The sequence below is a fragment of the Hemicordylus capensis genome, chromosome 1 (genome assembly GCF_027244095.1).
Source record: "Hemicordylus capensis ecotype Gifberg chromosome 1, rHemCap1.1.pri, whole genome shotgun sequence".
NCBI classification, from domain to species: Eukaryota; Metazoa; Chordata; class Lepidosauria; order Squamata; family Cordylidae; genus Hemicordylus; species Hemicordylus capensis.
This window is the reverse complement of record NC_069657.1, coordinates 78,297,429-78,314,466: the sequence shown is the minus strand read 5'-3', so window position 1 is coordinate 78,314,466 and position 17,038 is coordinate 78,297,429. Positions and strand designations below refer to the sequence as shown.

The following is a 17,038-nucleotide window of genomic DNA, read 5'->3' as shown; positions in this document are numbered from 1 at the left end:
GCTGAGTCAGACCATCGGTCCATCTAGCTCAGTATTGTCTCCACAGACTGGCAGTGGCTTCTCCAAGGTTGCAGACAGGATCTCTCTCAGCCCTATCTTGGAGATGCCAGGGAGGGAACTTAGAATCTTCTGCATGCAAGCATACAGACGTTCTTTCCAGAGCAGACTCATCTCCTAAGGAGAATATCTTACAGTGTTCACATGTAGTCTCCCATTCAAATGCAAACCAGGGCAGACCCTGCTTAGCAAAGAGGACAATTCATGCTTGCTACCACAAGACCAGCTCTCCTCCCGCAGGTGAGTAATGAAGATGCATATGTGAACTAGTCACACGTCTCCTACATTTTCCATAGTTTTTATAACAATGCATATTTTCATATCTTAAAAAATGAAAATGATGGTGGTAATATTACCTTGGCTTCCTGAGAAATGTTTCTCAGGATGATATTTCATATCCCATTTTATATAGTCTTTATCATTATTATGGCCACTCTAAAATGTATTTTAATTTGATATTGATACCATTTTAATCACATTGGTGGCTGAATGTCTGTGAACTGAAAGTTCTGCGGTCTACTGATACACTGGAATGTTCAACATCCCAACACTAATATACATTTCCATGCAGATGATGATAAAAACCTCTTGGACTTAAGAAATACAAGCCAAAAACTTCTGTAGTAGGAAATGTATTTTACCCTTCTTAGTTGGAAGCTTGATTTCAGGTTTTTTGCAACTTATATTGGGAGGTGAAGAGGACTCTAGAGAGTATCTGGCATCCTTAGTTGTTTTGGGTTTCAGTCACTGGGCCATTCAAAACCTCACTCTTAAAAAACAAATTAGAAAAAATTGGACCATTCTAGGGAAATTTAAATATATAGCAAAAACACTCATATGTTTTTAGAAAGAGAGAGGGAGCACTTGTCTTGCCAATAACTTATTTCCCTAAAAGTCCAGGTTTCTACAGTACCACTGTTAAAAGGGGCCCCTTTGGGGCTGAAGCCTTCATTACCCTGCTTGTCTTGCAGCACTTGGAAACAGCGAGCAATGATAACAGGAGTGGGAGGGGAACCTTTTAAGTAACTTTTCTCATTTGAAGTCAACACCTTTTACCATCCAAAAGATTCTCAGCCATCTGTTTGCCCTCAGCCATAATTTACTATTTGGAACAATATAAACAGCTGTATGCTCCATTTAGCATGGCCATTGACCAAAGTGTGTGCATTGGATCTTCCTGCTTGTTAAAAGTGAAAAAGAAGTTAAACCATTGCATTTAAAAATGTGTTAGTAAGGGCCAATTCACATGTGATAGGAAAGATTGATCGTCACATCACCACTACAGATTGGTTATATTTTTTCTGTAGGTTTGAAAGGCATTGATGAACCAGAAAGCATGTGATAAACATGCACCCAATAGCTCTAGCCAGTCACAAGTCCCAGGACTGTGTTTACATCTTTTCAGACATGAACATTCTGGAAGCATTCCAGAAAAGGCACAGTGTCCCTGTGATGGGAACTTGAGGATATGTGTCTTGCTATTATATGAAGCTGCACTTGGGTTTTTCCTCTGTTGTCAAAATTACAAAGGTGCCTGTTGGGTCCTCTTCAGATGTTAAACAATGATGAAAATTTGGGCAGTATACAAGTTAAATAAATAAAATAAAATTCCAAGATTGAAAGCTCTTGAATTGATTGAAAAGCTCTTGAATTTCTTGATTGAAAGTGTAGGGGGGACCTTTAGAAGTTTACATGTGGTTTATTGCATATGACCACTGCACATGCATTTAGTTTACTGTGTAGGACATTAAGTGTAGACATCTGGGAAAACCATGGCAGTGGCTTCAGGGCTGGCCCAAGAATTGCTTGCACCACAGGCGAACCCCAGGTTTGGTGCCCCTGTTGTCTTCGCCCCTGTTGATGGGTGCCTCCTGTAATCTGAACAGGTGAGTACATGGGCAGACCCCCACACCCACCCACTTGCTGATCTCGCCACTATTCTGCCTTCACCTGCCCCTCCTGTTCCTGCTCACTGCTTCTGGGCAGCCAGCCGGCCATGGTGCATTATAAGGACGTTGCTATGTGACACAGCAATGTGGTTATAATATGCTGTAGCAGGAGTGGTTGGCAGAGGTGGCAAGGAGATCAATTGGGCAGCTAGGCAGGCGATGGGAGTGGCCACTTAGTCACCCACCTTCTTGTTTTACTTGGGAGGTATGCACGCAGACATGCAGTGCCCATGTAGATGAAGGGGTCAGGGGATGCAACAGGGCACCCCACAGATTTCTGCCTCAGGCAGCACCTTGGCCCACCTAGTGGACAGGCCAGCTCTGCTTTTGTCTTGCTGGGTGGCACGGGACCCAGGCCATCGGTGGGCCTCCCTGCTTGGTGCCCTAGACGACTGCCTAGCTTGCCTGGTGGATGGGCCAACCCTGAGAGACTTGCTGCACCACATGCCACCCTCTTACCTGGCACAAATCAAAGTGCAAAGAGCTGCTGCTGCTCCTCCTCCTCTCATGCTCCCTGAATTTGAAAATGTAGAGGCGAGGCGAGTGGAAGAGGAAGTATGGAAAAGAAGAGAAGACTAGGGCATCTCCTGGAAGATGTTCTAACCAGTCACTTTTCTCTTCTTCATGTTTCCTCTTCTGCTCTATTCCCCTCTTGTTTAAACTCATGGAGCAGAGGTGGATGGCAGAAGCAGGTAGAGGTGGCTCCTACCCCGTTAATTCATTGTCTGAAGCAAGCACCTCAGTCCACCTCATGGACTAGCTGGTCCCTCCTGAGTGACTGAAAAGTATTTCTGTATCTCATGGCTTCTCAGTGCATGTCAGCAAGCAGATGTGCATACCCTAACTGCCACTGACAACCTACATGTGAGTTGCATACTTTTCCCTGTTCTGTAATCATACTGGTCTTAAAAGTCACCTGGCTTCTGTATTGTATTTCTTTCAGATGTTCTAAAAGGAAATATCTGTTGCTACAAGTCTGACACCATAAGGACAGATGTTAGGAGTTATTTTTAAAAATATGTGGCATTCAGGATTTCAGGTGAATTGATCAGTGGCTGTACTTAGCTTGATAGAGGTATTTAAATACTAAAGCTTTAATGCAAAGCTATTTGAAAATCAGCAGACCAATGGGTCATGAGATTTTGTTTTGTTTGGAAACATCCTGTTCTGAGTTTGAACTCTTGGTTCTTTTGCTCAGACCAAGGCAAACTGAGAAAATAAATATGTGTTCTTATTGTAGTTCTGTTCGTGTGACCCTTGTGTACCAACAACTGCTGTTAACTTTCGAACTAGAAGACAGTAGCGGGTAGGGGTGTGTGCAGACCATTTCCCATGATCCAGTCCGAATTCCTGATGCCTTCTATCGGGTTTTATCTTTGCTTTACAGTGCTACAATACTGGGTCAGGGGAGAAGCTGTATTCTCCAGCAGGGATTCCCCAGGACGTTCTGATCAAGCCAACAGTAACTAGAGACAGAATAACTCAGAATAACAGTAACTAGAAACAGAATAACTCAGTAACAGGTTAATAACAATCAGAATCGGAATGGATTAAATAGAAACAAGAAAACTTTCAATCTGTATCAAATGCAGAGAAGAGATGGGGTGGATGCACTCCATTTCCCTGCTGAGAATGGACCCTTAAGGTAAGTACAACGTACCCTTCTCCAGCAGGGAAGGAGTGCATCCAACAGCAGGACTTACATCAGCTTCAGTCCCACTGGGAGGGAAATCTCTGCCCGCTACATTTTAACCACCTTCTGCAAGACTCCCCTGCCGAAAGAAGCATCCACCAACACCAGAGAGTTTTGTTTATAGTGCCTCATGAAAGTGGACAGAGAAGACCAGGTCACCACCCTACATATGTCAGCCAACAAGCTTGTGTGGAAAAGGCAGCTGAGGCAGCCACGCTACGGGTAAAATGAGCCATGATCCTGGCAGGTGGCTGAGTGCCCAAAGAAGAATAGGTGAAGGTAATGCAGGCTGTGATCCACCTGGAAAGGGTGGTGAACAAAACTTTCTTACCTAGTGTGCTTTCGCTGAAGGAAACAAAAATTCCGACAACTGGAAGCCCTTAGTGCACTTCAAGTATACTCTGATGGCATGTCTCAGGTCAAGGTTATTTTCTTGAGCCCTGTGAAAAACTATATTAATTTTTGGTATGAAGGTCGGATCTGAGAGAAGGAGAACGTAGTCTGGAAAAAAATTGGCAGAGCTTCTTCCACCAGAACTCCAAATAATCCCCCTGTTGCAGGGCCTCTGGGATGGAGTGCAGAGTCTGCATATAAAACTTGTACTTCTTTATGAAGTGGTTCAGGTGTTTCTGGACCAGAATTGCCCACCACTTGCCATTCTTTTTGGGGACCAGAAAGAAAATTGAGTAAATGCCTAATCATCTCTGTGTCTGAGGTACTTCCTCGATTGCCTGGATGTATAGTAAATGTTGGATGTCCTCCAGGACCAATTTGTGCTTTGTTTCCTTGTGAGACCTTGGGGATGGTATGTATCTGGTGAAGGGCTATAGCGTCAGTTCCAGGTGATACCCCTCCCTAATGGTGTCTAGCACCCATTTGTCTCAAGTCATCTTTTTCCAAATGCTGAAGGTGCATCTTTTTCCCAGCTGGAGGAACAGGTAAGTCATTGAGCCTGTTGGGGATGTCTGAACCCCTTTGTGTGTTACTGGGGCCTAGACTTTGCCACCTTCCTTCGCTGAGCCTTTCCCATGTGACCAGTGGAAACGGTCCTGCTTGGGCATGGAACATCTCTGTCTAAAGTGAAAGGAGTGGTTGGGACGAAAGGAGGTATTTTGCTGATGGAAAAACTTTTTATCTTCCTTGCCTTATGTAGAAGGCATGGCCTTTTTCTTCTCCTTAGTTTCAACTGAAACAGGGTCAAGGGCATCCCCAAACAGTTTTTCCCCTGAAAATGGCAACAAAGCCAAATTTACATTGGACTTATGATTGACCTTCCATTTTTTTAACCAGAGATGCCTGTGGACCGAGACATCTGCTGCCAAAGCCCTTGCCGAAAACTGAAAAGAGTCCAGGTTTGTGTCTGCCATAAAAGAAGACATTTTCAGCAGTTTGTTGAGCCCCTGCTTCAACTGTAGATTATCCTATGGAACCAACTCCAGCAGTTCCTTAATCCACATAATAGAGGCCCTATCAAAAATAGAAGTGGCCATAGACGCACGAATGGAAAGTGCTGACACCTCATGTGCCCTGCAGAGGATAGCCTCACAGCGTTTGTCCTCAGAATCCCTTAAATGCTCATCTCTATCCTTTGATAACACTGTGCCACTGACCAGTGTGGCCACAGGTGCATCAATTAGGGGAACTTTAAAAAATCATCTCATCTCCTGACTAACCCCATAGAGGTGCTTAGTGCACACAGGGGAATTCTTGTCAGTTCCTAGAGCCTTCCACTCCTCCAAAACCACTTTTTTTGAAGAATTTTGGACAAGGGATATAAAGATTGGAACCCTGAGAAGAAGGAAATACCTCCAACTCTCCCTCCACCAATTTATCTCCCTGGTCCATATCCTGTCCACTATTCTCCAGCTTAAGTACTCTGTGTACTTTGTGCAGCAGTATGCCAAAATCATCTTTCTTAAACAGGTGATTGGAGGCAGAAGAACTTAGGCCCTCTTCCTCATCAGAAATATCAGCCCACTTGTCATCAGAAATGCGCCTCTCTGAATGAGAAGACTGTGACTCTTCAGCCTTTTCCAGATCCGGAGGGTGAAGGGAAACCTGGCCCTCCTTATCCTGATGGGGCAAGTTTGGAATAACTGGGACCAGACCACTTGGGCCAGAGCCCTCTGAATTATTGTTGAACCTCCCCAAATGAAAAGGGGACCTCTTCTCTGAGCCCTCAAATGAGTGGGACCACAGCAGCTGTCCTTGTTGCTGGGCAGATGGGATTTTCCTGCCAAAAATGGCTGGTTGTGCCTTTTTGGTGTGCCCCTTATCCATTTTTGCTGGTTTATTCACAGAGGGGCCCTTACATACCTCCTTCAAAACCATGCTGAATATTGTTTGGAAGGGGCCTGTCTCCCACAAATGGGTTAAACTCACCCTCCCCATCGTCGTCCTCCAGCACCACCTCCATGGCCTGCATCACTCCTACTCCAAGGAGCTTCTCTGGGCAATGGTGCGAGAGGGAGAGGAACTGGCACTCTCTGACCGTGAGGCCTTCTCTTCTAGCCTGCCAGAACACGAGCTTGAGCCCGAAGCAGCCACCTCAGAGCTGCCCAGTTCCTCCATCTGCTTTGTTTTTTTGTATAGAGGTGCTAGTCCAGATAACCTGGCACGAGAATCGCTCAGAGGCAAATGTGGAGTGGCATCGGCAGGAGAGCAGTCAGGCACCAGGGAGCACTCTCTGTCTGACATGCTATCTTCAGTTTCCTCTTTTTTTGATAGGAATTAAAAGGAATAATGCAGATGGCTAGCTAGCCAGAAAGTATCCAAAGGAAAAACAAAATAAGGAAGCTGAATTCTTTGAGAATTAGCAGAGAAAAACAAAGGTTTGAAGAATGCTGTGAGTATCTTGTTTACTCAGAGCTAGGCAGGGCGGAACTGGGGAATCCAGAGATGGCTCTCCCACTCACAAGGAAGGGGGTCTACTGGGGTTCTTGTTTTTTATATTGGCCCGGTCTATGGAGCGAGTGATGAGGAGCAACCCACGGTCAGATGCACTCCATTTCCCTGCTGAGAATGGACACTTCAGGTATATGCAATGTACCATTTCCTCATTGTAAGAGGTTCGTGGAAGCTAGAAAAGACTGGCCCTCCCCCCAGTGGCTTTGCGCAACACCCTTAATTAATGGTTTCAAGATGATCCTACCAAGCCGAAGTAAACTACTTCTGAACAGCGTGTAATCTGGAAAGTGCCCAGGTGAGAATGAGGCACCTTTAAGAATAAATTAGAAAGTATTGTGAGCTTACTGGTCCGCTACCTCTCCTGTCTCTGGAAGCTGCAGTGGCGCTCCCCCCGCTCCACCAGCCTGGTTGCATAGTAGTGGTGTAGCTACTGGCCCGGCACTCACTCAACTGGGCACTGTATGTGCATGGAGGCCAGGTGAGTGAATGCTGGGCTGGCAGCTGTGCTGCCTCCTTGTGGCTGGGTGGCTGGGGGGAGCGCTGCTGTAGCTGCAGCTTCCAAGGACAGGAGTGGTACCAGAACAGTGAGCTTGCAGCTCTTTCTCATTTACTCTTAAAAGCACCTTGCTCTTGCTGACGTCACCGGCTGCCCTAACTTAAGCTTTATCGCCTTTATTGTACAAAACAGCCTTTTACCTACACATAACCACTTGAACCGGCGAACTAGTCTGCGGCAAACCTGGATGGATCTGGTTCGATCTTGGACAGGTCAGCCTTTCCCGAAGGCCAGCCCCCTTCACAATCGAGCCGTCAAACTGGCCCAGTTCACGGTGGACTTGTTCACTATCGAACCATTCGTGCTTACCCCTAGTATGGGGTGGAATTAAAAAGGAAACCAAAAGAGAAGAGTGAAATGTAGATTATAATTGGCTAATTTAACGTTTTCCTTCTTTACTTCATGTCCAGATTATTCTTATGAATTCAAGTTTCATTATGTTCATTTGTCTTTATTAAGATCTTTAAGCAACCATTAACGATCGAAAATACTTTGTTGTGTATGAAACTTTGTTGCATAAACATGGCACAACCTTTGTTCAAGCAGTGAATCTCCTTCAGGTTGGAAGTTTCAGGAGGCTAGTTGTGTACTTCTTTTTTCTTTACTGGGGAGCATATGCTGCCCTGACATTAAACTGATAAATCTAGCAAGATTATGGTTGAAATCAAACTGAAACCACGGATTCAGTTTTAAACTGTAAGCCACAATGCAGATGTTTGTCCAACTGCGGTCCACCAACCTTCGGTTCCAGGAGAGGGGAGCCCCCGCCCCAAGATAAGCATCATCCCCCTGCACACACACGCACACACCCTACTTGATGCTGCTGAGCAGGTGGCACAGCGCCCAAACCTCTGGAGGGATTGGAGGAGAGGAAGCTGAAGGGGGCAACAAGAATGGGAGTAGCGGTAGAAGCGGACGGGATGTGTGAAGGGGGAGAGGGATGTGAGGGGTCTTTCTCTGGGCAGGAATCTTTGACCAACAGCTAAAGTGTCTGCCTCCTCCCTCAGCATCCCCTGCAATTGCCTTACCTGGCAAGGTTTGCCCAAAGCACTCAGTTTGCATAGAGGGTGTGAAGTGGCAGTGGGCACTCATGCAGGTGCCAGGGAGGAGGCTTCTCCCCAGCCCCCTTTCTCAGTGACAAACCCAACAGTAGACAATGGGGGACAGGGAAGGGAGGGAAGAGAAGCGAGCAATATAATCCTGCCTGGCACCTCAATGCAGCCCCCTTTCACCTCCTAGGCTGTGGGAGTGCAGCTCAATGGTAGCACTGTGGAGGCACTGTTGCAGGCTTGCTTCTCTCAGTCCCCATGGGCCTGGATGCAGGAGAGGAGGCTGCCAACCACCCTCAGCAGCTGTTGAAGCAGTGGCGGCGCGGGGGGGGAGTTTGTGGGGTGGGGAGGGACTGGGTGGGAAATTCACGTATTCAAGCTGGGGAAGTACAAGGGATCATCCCGTCCAATGTAGCCACTGCCAGCTCCACTCAGAATGCAGCTGCAGCCTGGCCACCGCCCGCATCAGCTGGAGAGGTATGCACAGATCATATGGGCAATGTGCCTCCAAGGGAGCTTGTGCACTGGGGTGGGGGGAGAGAAGGGAGGCAAAAGGGGCCCTGATGGGAGAGAGTGCCTCATTCAAGCATGTGGGGGGAACCCAAAGCTAAGCATCTCCTACTTTAGCACAGGAGCACCAGGCAGTCCAGTTCAGCCCAGCTTCTCTCTACTACGTGGGCACACTAGCCAGCCAGCTCTCCCTCTTTCTAGACTCTGCCAGTTCTGCCCAAGCAAAAGACTTCCACCTGGAGGTCCGGTCCAAAGGGTGTCTCCATGCAGACCAAACTGCATTCCTGGTCCACTGGCAGCTTGCTGCTGCTGGGCTATCCTCCTCATGAGAGGGCCAGTCAACTAGGGAGGGCCATGGAACTGTAAGCCAAAGGTCTCTCATCAGACTGCACACTCATGAGTTGAACTAACCCAATAAAAGGGGCCCCACTTGTGTGGGACCCCCAGTAATCCATGGCAAAAGATAGAACAGAAGCACTGCAAGAACAGAAGCGCTTCAAAATAAATCGTATTTATTCATTTATTTCTTTATGTAAATTATTTTTTGAAACTTTTGTTGAAAAGCAATATATAAATATTTTTTGGTTTTTGCAAACCCCCTTCCCTGTGAAGCCTTGCACATACCCAAAGGAGATTGTGATGCTCCATATTTCAGAGCCTGGCTGCATGCACAGATGGGGTGTGGGGGGACACTGGGTGTTTGGATGGATCTTTAAACCCATTCAAAATTCCCAGATTCAGTCTGGCATTGTATGCAGATCTGCTGTTGTAGCATTGTATGCTACATATAGCGCTGTATGCAGATCTGCTATTGCTGGGAATCATGGGAGAGAGGAGTCCTGATTTCCACCCCAGGAGAGCAGGGTAGCTGTTTTGGGGCACAAGCAAGAGTACACAGGCCCACATGGGCAGACAGGCTGGCAGGGGGCATGCTTTGACAGCTACTTGGTGGCAGTCACCAAGACAGGGAGAGCAGTTGCCGGGGTACCGTCCCCATGACTTTTCTCCATAGAGCAACCTGGCTCAATATAGAGCTCCAGTGGCCTGACACTCTCTTGAGAGAGTGGTCCAAGGGAGGAGGGGTTGTTTTAGAGATTGTGACTGACACCTCTGCCCTGTCCCTGCAGGCGGTTCTTATGATTTGTGAGGTGTGTCCCCATGGCCTGCACTCTTGAGTGAGCGCAGTCGACCCTGGGTTGGCATCCCTCACCATCACATACGAAGAATCTTCCTTCTCAGCGGTGGTGGGTGTCAGCCACATCTCAATGCTGATTCTGCTGCCCAGCCCTGATCATGAGTAAGCCTAGAGACTGCAAACCCCCAAGGGGAAGGGGCTGCGTCCCCTTCCCCCAACCTTTCTGTGAAAAAAGTAGGACTTGGCTGCTCAAGAATCCTTGGTTGGGGTTGCCTTTTACATCCAACCCCAAGTACTCCCCGCTCCTGGCCATTGGTTCTTCTCCTGGTGCTGTGATGGGGTGCCTTGCTTCTGTTGCCATCTGGAGTGAACATACTTCATAGTTGCTTCCTTCTCAGGGAGCAAAGCACTTAGTGCCTGTCCTGTCATCCCGCTACTTTTCCCTCCTGCTTGCCAGGTGGGGGGAGCAAGGGACAGAGTGGGAAGAGGGAATGCCCCTGTGTGACTCTGCCACTTGACAGGCTGACCAGCTTGGGATGGGACATGGCAGTGTCCCAGTTGCCATAACGGGATAGGTGACAGGAAGGGCAGGGTTGGTGCTTGGAGAGGCAGCCAATGAGAAGTGCTGCAGCCATGGAGCAGCTGCGATCCTGGGCAGGTCTGTGCTGCCGTCTCTGATTGCAGTTTCAAAATCAGCATGAAACCGCGGTTATGGCAGCATCTGGGAGCATATGTAACACTTTGGTGGCCAAACCAGAGGTCTTGGTAGCAAACCTTACTGCAAACTGAAGGTTCAAACTGGAGTTTGGCAAGGCAAACTGCAGGTTGCTTTTGGCTTGAAACCACAGTTTCATGAATTCTAACGTAATGGAGTTTTTTATTTAACATATTTATATACCACCCAAAACACAGTTTTCTGGGCAGTTTACAACACAATGAAAACAACAAATGAAAAAGTTAAAACATTACAACGATTTAAAATTTAAAACAATGTTAAAACTATTAAAAACCATCAAACTGCTGTATTAAAACAGTATCTAATTAAAAGCCTTGGTGAACAAATGTGTCTTGACTGCCTTTTTAAAAAGTTGTAAGAGATGAGGAGGCTCTTATTTCAGCAGGGAGTGTGCCCCAAAGCCTTGGGGCAGCATTGGAGAATCTCTGTCCCATTTAGGTTTTGATCTCTGTCCCATGTTTTGTGTATATCTGAATGCAGCCATTGTATGATGTTAATTAGTGCAGGTTTTGTTTCTGATTGAGGCTAGTGACTCTGCTGTTCTCTTCCATTGTTCTCCTCAGTCCTTGTTCCTCACTTTCCAGCACAAATAACTGTTTCCATTTGGCAAGCAGGACCAGAAATTCTGAGCCCGGGGAGTGTCTTAACACTATCAGTTGTTCCTTCTGCAACTTGTAGTCCTTTTGGAAAACCTTGAGACAAATTGGACCTGCAGTACCTCACATTTCCAAAATGTTTATTAGGCAGAGATACTTCTTGTATTGCCCCCCCGCCCCACCAATCATTATTACACAGGCAGCATTTTCATCAGATAGCTTGAAGATGATAATAATTTTTTAATATTTGTATTAATTGCTCTTTAGAATATTCATAGTACAGTACTTCATGAGGTCTCCAATACCAGTTGCAGGGGAGCAACAGCAGAAGAGAGGGCATGCATATACCTCTTGCCTGTGGGCTCCCCAGAGGCATCTGATGAGCCACTGTATGAAACAGGATGCTGGACTAGATAGGCCTTGGGCCTGATCCAGCAGGGCTGTTCTTATGTTATCTTAGAATGCTGGGCTGGAGTAATTAATGAACTTAGACATTTTATTTTATTTGGGCAAAGGGGTGATTTTTACAGAATTTTTGAAGTTGGCCCATCTTTAAGCTTTTCCCCATTGAGAATAATGGGGATTTCAGCAACCTTATAGCTCCACGTGGGGGGAACCAGAGTGGCCCAGAGAGGGTTGTTTTGGGAAGTAGTGCCCAATAGGTGCAAGGAAGCTACCACCCAGATTTCAAATGAATTGGGCAAAGGGCTGATTTTAAAAGAATTTTTAAAGATGACATGCCTTTGCAGCAGATTTGGGGCAGAAAAGGAGTTTCAGGGTCAGAAGAGTGGGTCAGGTGGTAGTGCCCATCTGGGTGCCTGCTACCACGCAGATTGCAAAGAAATTGGTGAAAGGGGTGATAATTAAAGAATTTTTGAATTTTGTGTGTCTAAGCTTTTCCCAATTGGAATAATGGGGATTTCAGCAGCCCCATAACTCCACTTGGGGGGCACCAGGGTGGCCCAAAATGAATGGTGGTGAAGCACACATAGGGTGCCAACCACCCGCAAACCCACAAGCCCATGGGGCACTGGGCTTTGTTGTTTCTGAGGTGTCCTGAGAGTAGATTCTCTGGTAGAAAATGAGAGTGGATTCAATGTTGAATCCACTCTATTGAATCCTTGCACCCATTGGGCACTACCACCCACCAAGTTTGCTGAAATCTCCATTATTCCCTATGGGAAAAAGCTTAAAGACTCACCAACTTCAAAAATTCTTTAAAAATCACCGCTTTGCCCAATCTCTTTGTAATTTGTGTGGTAGCTTCCACCCACTGGGCACTACCACCCACCCCACTCTTTTGGCCCCAAGACCCTTAAAAAAAATCTGAATCAATTTGGAAAATCAAATCTGGGGTGATTGCGGGGGCAGATTCGGACCCAAAACAAATTGGGGTGATTCGATTTGGGTACAAATTGAAATGAAAAATTGATTCATGCTCACCCCTAGCTGCCGCACATTGAGTCAACACTATCAATGAGCTGTCCACCACGACCTCAAGATCTTTTCCTGGTTAGTCACTGACAGCTCAGATCCCATCAGCGTATATGTTAAGTTGGGGATTTTTGCCCCAATATATACACTTGCCAGCATTCAACTGCATTTGCCGTTTTGTCACCCACTCCTCCAGTTTGGAGAGATCCTTTTGGAGCTCCTCACAATCTGTTTTAGATTTCACTACCCTAAATAGTGAATACCCTAAATAAATGTTGTGGGACAGACTACAGAAAACTAACCTGCAGACACTTGTACCTTCTCACCTTTGCTCTTAAAATTGGATCTCCCAACTTTGTGCATGATTGAGGCGGAGTGACTTTAATTTCAAGCAACAGATCTGCTGGTATGTCTAGTTTAGCCCTTAGCCAAAGGGGCCAATCTAGTCATATTAAAAATGCTTATAGAGATTGGTCCTCTTCTTTAGTATACTTTGCAAGCTGTTTGGTTGCTCCATTTATCCTTCTTTCCTTGTTTTTTTGTGTTAAGTATGGCTCAAGGCTGGAGCATATTATATTCAAAACTTAATAAAGTGTACAAACTGAAGGAAATGGAACCCACAACTCATGGCTCCCAAGTCAGCATTTTAATAGCCCACAGGTCAGAATCCTTCCTGGTTTGTGTGCAACTGCAATGTATTTGCATAGATCTACCGCAAAAAGGCCACCTAATGGCGCAGCGGGGAAATGGCTTGACTAGCAAGCCAGAGCTTGCCGGTTCGAATCCCTGCTGGTATGTTTCCCAAACTATGGGAAACACCTATATCGGGCAGCAGTGATATAGGAAGATGCTGAAAGGCATCATCTCATACTGCACAGGAGATGGCAGTAGTAAACCCCTCCTGTATTCTACCAAAGACAACCATAGTGCTCTGTGGTTGCCAGGAGTCAACACCAACTGAATGGCACACTTTACCTTTAGCACAGAAAGAGGGAGCAACAGCCCCAAACCTGCCAAGTCTTTTTCTTCCCAAAAATAATCACATAGTCAAACAACTTACTTTTTTTGATTAAGTTAACTTCTGGTAGTATGAGAGTGAGAAGAGTACAACAGAGATGCTATTTCTGTGTGTGTGTGGTATATTCTGTCTGTCTTAAAATCAAAAGCAGCTAACAAAAAACTTATAAAACAGTACAATACTACTTTTAAAAAACACATAAAATACTGAGCTAAAACATCATAATTAAGCAGAAAGGATGATTTTTTTTAAAAAAAAGGAGCCATGTCTTCACAAGGCAATGAATCTTCTGGAGGGATGCCAGGTGAATCTCACAGAAAAGAGCCTGTCTTGCATGGTTACCAATGAAGTCTTGGAAGGCTCCCCCGATAACTGATCGATGAGGGATCTTCTTAAAGTGGTGATTTTCTTATATTTAGCAAGGGAAAAGCAACTGTCCTTTTTCAGCCCAGCACAGCATCCCTTCAGTGGCCGTTGCTGGTGTCCACCTTCTACTTCTTGGTGGCGATTCTCTTATATTTTGCAGACTGTGGAGTTTGTGAGCCCTTTGGGACAGAGAAGCATACTATTTATTACTTATTTACTATGTAAACTGCTTTGAGCACATCTATTGAAAAGTGGCATATAAATATTTGGAGGAAGCAGCACATGCAGCAAGGCCTCTCTTGACTCTCTTACGGAGTGGACAGATACATGTGGGATATATTTCTAATCATTCTTCCTTTGAACTTATTTTCCCCTGTGCAGTTTGAGAAAGATTACTGGTTCCGTTCTGATGTGGTCAAGAAAAGTAGGCTCTTGAGATCTCCTGTGCTGCTATTTAATTTATTATATGTTTTGTGTTGTTTTTGGTGTGTGGTGGCTTCCCTTGTACGCTCTCTCTTTCTGAACAAATTTACTACACTTTTCCCACAGAACTTGCAGTTTGGAGAGTCTTTCATGTGGCTTAATGAGAGATGGTGTAATGTAAGGAAGCAATAACCTTACAGTTACAGCCAACTTGCTGTCTCTTTTGTTCCTCCCCACCGCCTGATGGATTTGCCAAGAATGAGGCAACCATGTGAAGGATTTGCTGTGAAATCATGATTATATATATTATGACTAAAAGTTGTTAAAACAAGTGCTTTCAAAACTGGATGCACATTGTAGATCCACTTCATTGCTAAGAACTGAGTTAGAAAGATGCTAATATTTCTAGTTAATTTAGGAACATAGAAATATAGGAAACTACCATATACTGAGTCAGACCATTGGTCTATCTAGCTCAGTATTGTCTTCACAGACTGGCAGCAGCTTCTCCAAGGTTGCAGGCAGGAATCCCTCTCAGCCCTATCTTGGAGAAGCCAGGGAGGGAACTTGAAACCTTCTGCTCTTCCTAGAGCGGCTTCATCCCCTGAGGGGAATATCTTACAGTGCTCACACTTCTAGTCTCCCTTTCATACGCAACCAGGGCGGACCCTGCTTAGCTATGGAGACAAGTCATGCCTGCTACCACAAGACCAGCTCTCCTTGCCAATTTAATGACCCCTGCTAACTTGGCAAAGAGGCACTTTTTAATGTGGTGATTCTCTTTATTTAGCAGAGGGAGAGTAACTGGCCCTATCCACCCCCAGCACAATACCTCCAGTGACTGTCGCTGGTATCTATCTTGTGTTTCTTTTTAGATTGTGAGCCCTTTGGGGACAGGGATCCATCTAATTTATTTGTTATTTCTCTGTCTAAACTGCCCTGAGCCATTTTTGGAAGGGCGGTATAGAAATCGAATTATTATTATTATTATTATTATTATTATTATTATTATTATTATTATTAATTAACAACAACAACGATGATGTTGGCAATTAGCATCAATTCTGTACAGTGCTGAGAAAAAGTTTGTGAACCCTCTAGGGTGGTCTGTATGTTAGCACAATTCTTATTCAACACATAATTAGATCCTAAGCTAAACTCTGGTAAGAAAGGAAGGCAACATGATTGAATAAGTAACTCAGGCAAAAATGATATATTTTGAATATTACCCAAGAGAAGGATTCAACAACAAACATCCTTGTTTGAAAAAGAATGTGAACTCTTTATTCAGTAACTTGTAGCACCTCCTTGAGCAGCAATAACTGCAACTAAACATTTTTCTGTAACTGGTGATCAGTCTCACACATCAGCTTGGAGGAATCTTGGTCCATTCTTCCATACTAAACTGTTTCAGCTCTGTGACATTTGAGGACTTCCTTGCATGAACAACTCGCTTCAGGTCTTGCCACAACATTTCAATCGGGTTTAGGTCGGGACTTTGACTTGACCACTCCAAAACATGAATCCTCCTCCTCCTCCTCCTCTTCTTCAGCAACCATTCTGTGTTAGACTTGGAGGATTGGTAGTGCTAGGGAAGAAATAAAAGGTTAGCATTGTCTGAAAGTTCAATAATTCTGGTCTTTTGGCTACCGAAACCTTTCAGCTTTATAGCGTGTTGCTCTTGAAATATCTTTGCCCTTACAGTACCAAGGACAGTTTGTTTACCCCTGTTAACCAGCAAGCAAAGAGAAGTAGACTCTCGTTCAGTACCTTACCCTGCCACACACATTCACTTAGTGATCTTCACTATTTTTCAAGTGGAGGCCACTTAGGCAAAAAGCCTTCAGTGTGAGAGACATTTCCCACAGTGCTGACCTCTGTGCAGTGCTGCACTTTTTCGAGGACCTGGGTGGCCCTTTAGAGAAACAGAGCCCACTCAAGTCCCAGTGAGGTCTAAGAAGGTGCACATAGAATGCTGGTAAGTGTAGTCCTTCCCAGCACTTCCCCCACACAGCTCTATGGGCTTCTGGGTAGGGATGTGCCCGAACCACAGTTCAAGCACTTTTAGGGTAATTGTGCTGGGAACTTCCAGAAAAAGGTGAGCAGGTCCTGACCTCCTCTCCACTGCCCCATGCAGTTTCGTGCTGGAGTGGTGCACATCCCAATAACACCTTGTGCAGCACCTGTACACATATGGCATCCATGCATACACGGACAACATTTGCTTGGTCAGCATGGTGTTGCTAACCATGCAAATGGCGCCCACACCATGTGTATGCTGGTGCCGTGCATGGAGTTATTGGGATGTGCACCACCCCAGCAGGAAGCTGCATGGGGCAATGGAGAGCACGTAAGGACCCGCCCCCTTTCTCTGGTATTCCTGGTACAATTTCCCCAAAAGTGCTCACATCCCTACTTCTGGGCCTTGCAGTGAAGAACACTACACTATCAATTGCCTGCATTCTGGTGAAATAATGGCCCAACCCCTGTTGTTTCATCTCACCCCAGCCCAATGCTTATACTGATTTTTGGTAGAGCTTAATTTAAATTGATTAATTGAAAAATAGACTTCAATAATTTTGAAGTGTCTTAATGTTTGCAAAAGGTAA

General features: G+C 45.5%; 1 protein-coding gene and 1 long non-coding RNA gene across 7 annotated transcripts in view; one reads left to right on the top strand and one right to left on the bottom strand.

Annotated features, from left to right (window-relative positions):
* SMOC1 (SPARC related modular calcium binding 1) overlaps nt 1–17,038 on the top strand; it is a 136,706-nt gene that overhangs the window by 110,654 nt on the left and 9,014 nt on the right. For 2 of the 6 annotated variants that reach the window (XM_053257318.1, XM_053257291.1), the window contains 2 exons: nt 47–297; nt 2,950–3,045. The exons of the other annotated variants lie outside the window; for them this stretch is intronic. In XM_053257318.1, coding sequence (XP_053113293.1) covers nt 47–297; nt 2,950–3,020 — 322 coding nt within the window. In that variant the 3' untranslated portion in view covers nt 3,021–3,045. The remainder of the gene's footprint in view (nt 1–46; nt 298–2,949; nt 3,046–17,038) is intronic. 6 annotated transcript variants of the gene reach the window in all.
* LOC128327937 (uncharacterized) overlaps nt 15,687–17,038 on the bottom strand; it is a 34,487-nt gene continuing 33,135 nt past the window's right edge. The window contains exon 3 of the long non-coding RNA XR_008308908.1: nt 15,687–16,017. This is a non-coding gene — a long non-coding RNA (uncharacterized LOC128327937). The remainder of the gene's footprint in view (nt 16,018–17,038) is intronic.